At 36.7% G+C, this 9,103-nt stretch overlaps 1 protein-coding gene across 1 annotated transcript; it reads right to left on the bottom strand.

Moving 5' to 3' along the window:
• Positions 1-389: 389 nt before the first annotated feature.
• LOC119634143 (brefeldin A-inhibited guanine nucleotide-exchange protein 1) lies at positions 390-8,838 on the bottom strand. Its single transcript, XM_038028099.1, has 4 exons — positions 7,770-8,838; positions 5,356-7,706; positions 3,197-5,224; positions 390-2,632 (listed from the first exon to the last, which is right to left on the bottom strand). Exons 1-4 carry the CDS (start codon positions 8,578-8,580, stop codon positions 2,495-2,497), a joined length of 5,328 nt encoding a protein of 1,775 aa, XP_037884027.1. The 5' UTR covers positions 8,581-8,838; the 3' UTR covers positions 390-2,494.
• Positions 8,839-9,103: the final 265 nt, after the last annotated feature.

The following is a 9,103-nucleotide window of genomic DNA, read 5'->3' as shown; positions in this document are numbered from 1 at the left end:
GGTGTTCCTCGCCTTAAAGATTCTCATCATGTTTTTCTCAACATTTCCATACAATTTACGGATATGCCTGCTGTATGGCCGAGTAGATAAAAAACGCGAATACCAAGTTGAAGTTTCCGGATTCATATCTCACTTCGGTTTGATTGTAAATGTAGTGAGTGAGCGCATTTTTTGAAGACTTTGCACACTCCCTATCTCTTTCTCTTTTCATACTTCTTTCTGACCACCAACGGTTTACACGTTTAGGTGATAGCATAATCATAGCTAGCCAGACTGATTTCACCGCTCTTCTGTCCTCTTTTTGTGAAAGCCTCAGCTTTGTTATTCCTTCATCTTATTCCAAAGAATTCCCCCAAGTCAACCGCGAATCTTATTTCAAGCATTTACTTTAGATGGAATTTATTCTATTAAATTATCCAAGGCGAACTTACAAAGACATTGACCATTTCTTTGTTAGCTTTGCACTGCAACAAAGTTTATGCAGAGGTTGCATTAACAATTGAACTTTTTCTTATCTTTTGAAGGTTTTTTTATTTTCACATACTGAATTTTGTTTCATCGCTCTTAAAGAGCTTATCAAATATTATACTGCGGTTACTGCTCCGAAATTTTTATGCACAGTTCCTCAACGCCCTCCGTGTACCAAATTTTGGGTCGGTTGGGTACATCCCGTCCAAGATAAGAGATATTTTTTTGTGTATGCGCCTGTGAGGCATATCGTGGTTTGATTCGTTGCAGAAACTCTTGATCCTCTTATGACGGGTTTTACATCCCCCCATACATATCTATTTGACAAAATAAATTTTTTTTACAATAAATGCTTCTGACGGCGAGCTGTTAAGGTACAGTTGTGTGTCAAGTCTAAATGAACTTCCTCGTTATAGTCTTAACAATTATGCGGTGGAACTTCACCGCACTATTGCATTCCGCTTCTTTCCTCGAAATAGGCAGGTTTCTTACCTGTTGTCTTCTAAAACTACTAATCGACAAGTTCTTGGAGACTTGTAAAGGTATTGCTAAACTTTTGCTCATTAGCAGTCTCTTAGGATCTTGTCTGTTTGTTGTATACGTTAACGATCCCCTATTTACCAGTAAAAAATTTATAGTTTTTAAGATAACCCAGAAGATTTAAGTAACCATCACTTCTGTCGTCTGAGCATTTTTTGTTTGGAAATTGCAAGACATTTGATCAAGCGATTTGTGTTCATGCCTGAGGAAATATTAATAATTGCAATTAGGATCATTTCTAAAGGCCACTGTTCATTTCAATGAAAAGCGTGCTTGTAATATAAACTCAATTATAAGTTTTACTTTTAATTTATTTTTTACTTTGGACATTCAGTACAAACGTTCTAATATATAGCCGTTTTTGATCAACCACGAATTTTACTTTTAAAAATATTACCTTAATTAAAAACTTCAACGATTTAAAAAGATTCGAAAAACAATACCAAAATTGCACTCTCTGGATGATAATGGTTATAGAGAATGTATCAAGTGTCGAAAAAGGATAGGATATAGTTAATATTCATACAATGAATTGCGCAATTGCATGATAGTAGGAAAGAAAGAAAAATGAACTAAGCCATAAAAGCATAAAGTTACTTCTATACATAGAATAGCGGGTAACAATGATGCAGTCAGCAGGCTGAAAAAAGAAAAAAAGCAAACCACCACTATGCATCTACATTAATACATATATAACAAGTAATCTATATTCGCCTTTTGGCGAATTTTAGGTACCCGCCATCTCATTTTGCTGATTGACCGAGACATTCATTTTGAAAAATAGTTGGTAAATTACTTTTTTCAGATTGATCATCTATTTTAATCACTCTGTACTCCCTTTGCCCCAATTTTTGGGACTTGGGGAATTTCAAAAAAAAAGAAACGACGAGCAAGCGTTATAAATTCAATCGAAACTAATAAATGCTTCAATATATATTTTTGCATCTTACCAAGGATTGAGAAATTCAAAAAAAAAAATAAAAAAAAAACGACCCACAGACAGACAGACATTACAAATTCAATCTAAACTGAGATAAATGCTTGAATATTTTGAATATTGCATCTTAGAAAGGAAATAAGAACGAGTACGAAATTAACAAAAAGCATTCTAGTTTGTATAGCACTGTGACTTTTATGGTAATAAATCATTATTCCGAATATAAAGTTTTTGTATTCTTAACATTTTAGATTAATATATATCTATTAATAGATCAATATATAGGTATATATAATAATATGTATATAGCAATTTATAAGTTTTACACATGTACATGTTCATCGTTACTATTGAATGTATAAGTTTAAATAAATATATATATATATATATATATATTTTTTTTTTTAATTTTAATTTCAATTTTTTTCATAATATAATATTAATTAAACAATGTTTTCAATTTATCTTAATGTTGCCCGCTATAATGCTTCGTTACGGTTACTCGAATTTCTCCCATTTATGAATTAACGACCTTCTATTCCAATAACACTATTTAACATTTAATATATTAAAAACTGGACCGATGCGGAGAAAAACACGTCTAAGGACACTTCGTAATTCTGGCTTCAAGTCAAAGCACATGATTTCACACAGTAAAGCATAATAATTAGAGATATGAGTGGCAAACTGCAAAAAGTATATAATAAAAAAAAAAAAAAATACATGTAAAACACACAAAGTTATATTCGAATCGAACCGAATTATTTAATAGCCTTCACTAGCTTTGTACACCTTGTGAATGCTAGATAGAACGAAGACAAATTCGATCAGTCGGTTTATTTAAACTACAGCCCAGTAAACAGCCCGATGAATAAATTTAAAGATGTAAACAAAATTTTGATGCTTTATACAAAAATTTTGATAGTTTATACAAAAAATGGGATAGAGATTAGAGTTTCTGGCAATATGTTGAATATGATCTGACGAAAGTGTTAAGAATATATTTGACTTTTTTTATTCTTGTAGAGAAGGTTTTGTGAATATAATGGTGGTTTCGCACGGACAAACGTTATATGCAGGGACGGACATGGTTAACTCGTTCTTTTTCGCTTTTCGGGAATGAACGGAAAGCTGAGAAATCTAACACATCGCAATGACGTAATGTTGACTGAATCGTCGTCGTTATTCTAAAATATATTCGTTCTAAGCGGCATTTATGTATTTGTAAGCGTAAGGCGTTCATTCACTTACCCTTGCATCGGACATTTTAAGTAATCTCGTTAATATTAGGAGCAGCAACGATGTCCAAGCATCACGATGCGCTTCATGTTGCAGGCTCAAAAAGTAAGTCAGGGCTTCTTTGCACACTTTTACTAATTCTTGTTCTATGCCCGGCCAATCGCTGCGTCTGTTCTCATCGCCATACATTTTAAAGAAAATTCTTAACACACACGCCAACGATGCAGTCTCTTGCTTCAACAAATTTGGTCTAATCGAGCCCTTAAAGCCCGCTCGCCACAATACGTTACGCTGCTCTTGATTGGCATTAAAGCGTTTAGCGAAACGATGCGATTGCATTAGGCAATCGGCCAAAATAAATAACTGGCGGGTGCGCAAATAGCTATACATACCTTGTTCTTCTTGCTGACAGTCAAGAAGGGGGTGTGCAGCACTACAACCAGTTAGATCGGCAGCTGCCTGAGCTAACGTTTCGGCATCTTCTTTCCGTGATGTAGCCGGAAAGAAAATTATGTTGTCGACGGTTTGTATTAATTCTAATTGTACCACACACTTAATATTAAGACTTTCAAAGAGAGCGTAATTTTGCGGCAGTACAGTAGTAGAAGCGGGATGAGCGTGCATAAATGACGTGCCATCTTCTTCTCCAAAATTACAACTATTATTATTGTAAACCGAATGTTGTGACTGACTGCGCTTAATTACCATATCCTTCTGCGAATGAGGATGTTTTCGACTTGTCAAAGTAGTACTCGGAGCTTGATTATATATGGCGGCATGCTGCAATTGCTGCTGCGGTTGTGTTTGATATTGCATTTGTAATTGTTGATGCTGTTGTTGTTGTTGCGGATTTGGCCTCCACGACATTAAATCTGAAGGTAACGTCGCATTGAATATATCTAATATGCACTCACAAGTCTTATCCCAAGTTGCTTCATTAAATTTGAAACCATTCGATATAACCAAGTTCTCTAAACAATTGGTTCCAGATCGTGCTAATTGTTCATTATTTTGTTGGACACACCAGTGCAGTTGAGCAAATAGATCTTCGAGTAGCAAATGTCCTAACATATCGAAATATTGCGTAAAAACATCGATAATGGCATAAAGAGCATGATTGCAGGTGGTCGTCATCCACTCGGATTTCTCAGTAACATGTTCCGGCAATTTCATATTATCAAATATCCGGAATATCACATTAAATAAGTCTTTCCACCAATTCGGTTTAAAACTATCGCCATGAGTTTTAACAATTTCAAAGAGAACAGTAAGACCACGTGTTCTAACGTCCAATTTACAACGATTGACTACACAGGAAAGTGAGAATAACATAGGAAACCACCCACGTACCCAAACGCGGTCTTCTTCAGCCACCGAGATATCGTTCTCCATACCAGCATGTTCAGCAAATAATTGTGGTGAATCGTGAACACATAAAGCGCAAGTGCGCACTAAGCGAATGGCTTCCATGCTAGTGTCGGGAAAGCGAGCATTGCAAGCGAATTCAGATAGACACTTAACAGCGTCCTGAAATGAATCTACCATTACAGCAAATTGTTTTTGATAAAGTTCACCAATTATTTTGCCCGTTGTCTGAAAAGCTAACTCAACTATGGCTTCTTCATGATCACCGGCCGCTAAATGAAATATTGAAAATATGTTTTTCCAACCTGATTTAATATTATGAGCTTGTGAGTTAACCATTTGGGCTATGCATCGCACCACCATGTCACGTATTGCTGACGATTGATTCTTTTTCATAATGTGTTCGAACGGCCGTAAAAAATCTTTTTGAAAACGAAAGTTAGCGAACTCTCCTTTCTCCATAAATTTCATAGACAGCTGTCTCAAGGAATCCAAAGCAAAAAACGCAATTTCCTCGTTACTATTGCAGCCGACTGTGTTGAAATGTTCGCCCAACACCTGCCAAATGCGGGACCATTGCAAACGGATACGTTCCATATTGTAATAGGAAATTTCAACAATCTTTTGCAAAGAGAACATCCGTGGTTGCTGATTTAATAACTCTTCTACAGATACCTGGAAATAACAAAACATTAAATTTACTTGAAGTGCGTCTTATCCAAATTTGGTGTTAAGCGCATTTTTAAGGCGGTTTGTTGCATCAAAATCACTTCTTTTTTTTTTTTTTCTCTTTTTGATCTCCTCACCTGACAGAGAGCTTTAACGAAATCCACAATTGCATCACCGTCTAAGCGTATCGAACCAGTAAAAATTCGATCTACGGCAACCACCACGCTTTGACTACTCGTTTGACCAATGTGCTCCTTCACACTAGGATTCAGAGAATCTTTTAGAGTAGTCTGAGCTCCTGACAAAAATTTAGGCCTTACTCCTGTGCCAATCAGCTGAGCTAATTCCAATTGGCTTATGCATTTGACAATATCCAGCCAACTAGTACCTAAATAATTACCATCTGTATGCGCTACCATTATCAGGGTTTTAATAGTGTCAATATTTTTCGCCTTCATTTCGTTAATTGGTGAATTAGCTGTCAATAGAGTAAAACGGGCCAAGGCCTGTACGTAAGCGTCTCGTTCCAATGTCATGTGAAATATACAAGCTATACGTATGGCACAACGTATTCCATCTAAACAGAGACAGGCAATTTCGGGATCATCGCAATCCTGCAAGCCCACCGAAAAAGCAGCCAAAAATGGTGTCCATGCCATTTTAAACATAGGACGCACGTGCTCTAAATGTTTTGCAGAAGTGAACGGAGATTTAACATGAGATACTGATTCCATTAAATTTTTCGCAGCCGTGGAGATAGCTTCCATTTCCATATTCCACAATAATTTACGACGTTTCTCGTTGGCTATGATCTGTTTTCCCGGTTTGTTGATTACCGTATTCTTCATTTTGATTTCATGACCTGCTATTTCATCATATATCGCCGATAAGTATTCCACCGGCAAATCATCTTTGCTATCACTTATACCTTGATTAAGCTTAATATACTGTTCTTTGGTCATTTTGTTCTTTACTTGCGGGGAATGCAAATCCGTGGTTAGCATAATAATAGAAAAAGCCAACACGTACACTGTATCAGCACTTTGAAAGAGTGAATTATTGGGATTGCATTCACAATAACGACTGGCAAACTTCTCCATCAAACGATCGATTTTTTGAGCCTCACCTGGCAATCTGAACTCTTCTAAAAGCATTCGCAATGCGGCCACAACTTCCAAATTACGAAAATCGAAAGCGTCGACATAGGCACACATTACTTCCTTAGAGTGATCGTCGTTTTCACCTATATAGTTACCAATTACGGTTTTGTCTAGCCGTTCATCTTCATGCAGCCATTTAGCTATATCCTTCGGTAAGGAGCCTAAGAGCTGCTTTTCTTGTAAGAATTGTACACCCTTTTTGGGTTTGCGATTAAAAATATCTATACCTGCTTCCATGACTTCTTTACGCATTTTACGTTCTTCTAAGGCTTCGGGCAGATCCAAAAGTTCATTGTTCTTTGCACTACCATACGAATTTAGGCTATGACTTGAACCATGGCCTGATCTTGTGCCAATAGTGTTGGATTGCGACAAGTCATCAGTGTTGTCGGCAGCCGGTGATTGTAACTCGGAATTGTGAGAATGTTTAAGACTAACCGCTCCTTCATGAGCACTCAACGAAGGCATATTAGGATTGACGTAGAGATCTTGGCTCCACTCCACCATACATTTTAATATGGAAACTAAACACTCAAGTCCACGTATACGCATTGATTTCTCTTCAATAGGATTAGCGCCCAATTCCACAGCTTGACGACCTTGAGCTATTTTCGACAAATCGTTAACGAGACGTTCAAACAAATTGGCTGCTTGAAAGTCACAATCGTAATTGACATAGATATCGACTACCGACTGAGCATCGGCGCAGATACGTGTCAAGGCTTGAATAACCATCCACTTATGCTCAAAAGAGCTTGAAGTAGCTTCTAAAATGTTAAGGAATATTTCTTTGAAAAAAACTTCAATTTGCTTTTTTAAGTGAGTTTTAAAATTCGACAGCAAAGCGACAAATATAGACAATGACAACTCAAACACTTCCGGAACTAAGCTGACTCCGTTCTTAGACAAGGCCACACAAAGGTATTGCTTGATAGCCATGATAAACATTTCATTCGAACGGAATACTGGACCCGCATTTTGTAAAATTGATAGAAGCAAGCGCAGCGACAGAACTTTAGATCGCAATTCATGCGATTTAGGATCAGGATGCCCATCGGGTAAAGGTTTCATTGAAAGCTTACATAAAGCTCGGAAAACTAAAAACGCGTCTTTTTGCAAAACATGTGTAAATTTAGCCGTAACTACTGCATCATTTTCACTGTGAACTTCGACACTTTCTTCGGAAGGTGCTAAATGAGAACTGTCGGCGGACGAATTATGACTTTCAGCGTTATTAAAGCTGGTATCGTGGTTAATGTCAACGGTTTGAATGTCACCATTCATTCTATACTGCACCGAAGCTTCCTTCAAGATTTCCGTAATAGCAGCTAAGATCCAAAACAAAATATCTATGAAATATACGCTAAAAAAACTGACCTTTATTTATTTACCGTTTATTATTTCCTCTACTACCGTAGAAGCTATGAATTCTGGTGTTTCTTCTGCCTCAACACCATTGCTACTCTTTACGCTGATGCTGGCTTCTGAAGCTTGCGATGTATTCGAATACAAATGGCCATTGCTTGTACCTCTCACTGACTGCGCTGCAACCTCGTATATTTGATTTTCCATACGTGAAAAAATTACGTCTAGCATTTGTGTTAACGTGGCACACGCGGTAGTTTGGTTAACTAAATTTTTACTAGACAAGTAGATGTCGTAGCAGGTGCGTACAGCCTGCAAAACAGTGCCTTCGTGTATCTCCACATGTTGTGAAGTAACTACAGTAAGGAGAGCTTTTATTATTTGCAATTGAACGCATTCGTCAGTTTGTGGTCCGTTGAAACATCCGCATATGGTGTTGACAATTCGATCGATTAACAAATGTCCTGGACTGGCGGAGTCTTGTATGGCGCCCGTTAAATGTCCATATGCTATTAATTTCTCTAAACAATCCAAAGCAGTCACCACTATTCTCGGGGAACGACTTTTGCATGCCAGTTCAAACGGAAGAAAGTAAGTTTCTGCATTTATAATACTAGCCGTATCATTTTTCGGTAATGGCAGAGCAGAGCACGGCAACTCATTGCCTTCCGTTATTTGGCCTGCACTAATTAATTCGGCTTTGATTTGTTCTAAGGCTGTGTCGCATGACTTTTTCAGTTGTGAATTCTGGGAACGTTTTATATCCTTATCTGCAAGGATTTTCTCTAGAGCGCGCACGATAAACATTTCCTTAGTTTTTGTAGAATAATTTTGCATATTGCATCAAGGTCTTTGCGTATTTTGATAATTCTCTCAAGTTAATGTTTGGCCAAGTTTGATGTGTCAACATACGTACATGAAGGCATATACACAACTTAACGCTATGTGAAAAACCACAACACTTTTAATTTCTCTCGCGGACCATTTGCACGCAAGAGCTTTACATTAATGTCCTCATCGTCTCTGCCATATTTTTCACAATAATTCCTTTTGTCTGGGGTATTCGGAAACGAATGAAAGTATATTAATATATAACGAAACTATTCTGAAATTTTTGTTGTATTTCTGTTTAATTATGTTAATTATTGAAAAGTGAAAAAATTTGTTATACGATATTAACGTACTAAAGATGTGAAAATGTCAATTATTAGAGAAGTTTTCTTATCGAACAGGTGAAAAAGAGTATTCAATAATGTCGTAAAAAAACTTTATGCATAATAAAAGTAAAGCTACTGAATATTGAAAAATATTAATATTATCATAATAACACCGATTTTTCCATTAAAACATTAATTACCAA

Source organism: Glossina fuscipes, unplaced genomic scaffold (assembly GCF_014805625.2).
Source record: "Glossina fuscipes isolate IAEA_lab_2018 unplaced genomic scaffold, Yale_Gfus_2 2, whole genome shotgun sequence".
Taxonomy (NCBI): domain Eukaryota; kingdom Metazoa; phylum Arthropoda; class Insecta; order Diptera; family Glossinidae; genus Glossina; species Glossina fuscipes.
This window is presented reverse-complemented; position numbering and strand designations above follow the sequence as displayed.

What these genes read in the sequence shown, in the direction of transcription:
- LOC119634143 (XM_038028099.1), bottom strand. Translation starts at nt 8,580, where the DNA reads ATGCAAAATTATTCTACAAAAACTAAGGAAATGTTTATCGTGCGCGCT. An exon ending in AGTAGAGGAAATAATAAACG is followed by an intron (nt 7,707 to 7,769) that starts GTAAATAAATAA and finishes TTTGGATCTTAG; the next exon opens with CTGCTATTACGGAAATCTTG. An exon ending in TTAAAATGTCCGATGCAAGG is followed by an intron (nt 2,633 to 3,196) that starts GTAAGTGAATGA and finishes TACTTTTTGCAG; the next exon opens with TTTGCCACTCATATCTCTAA.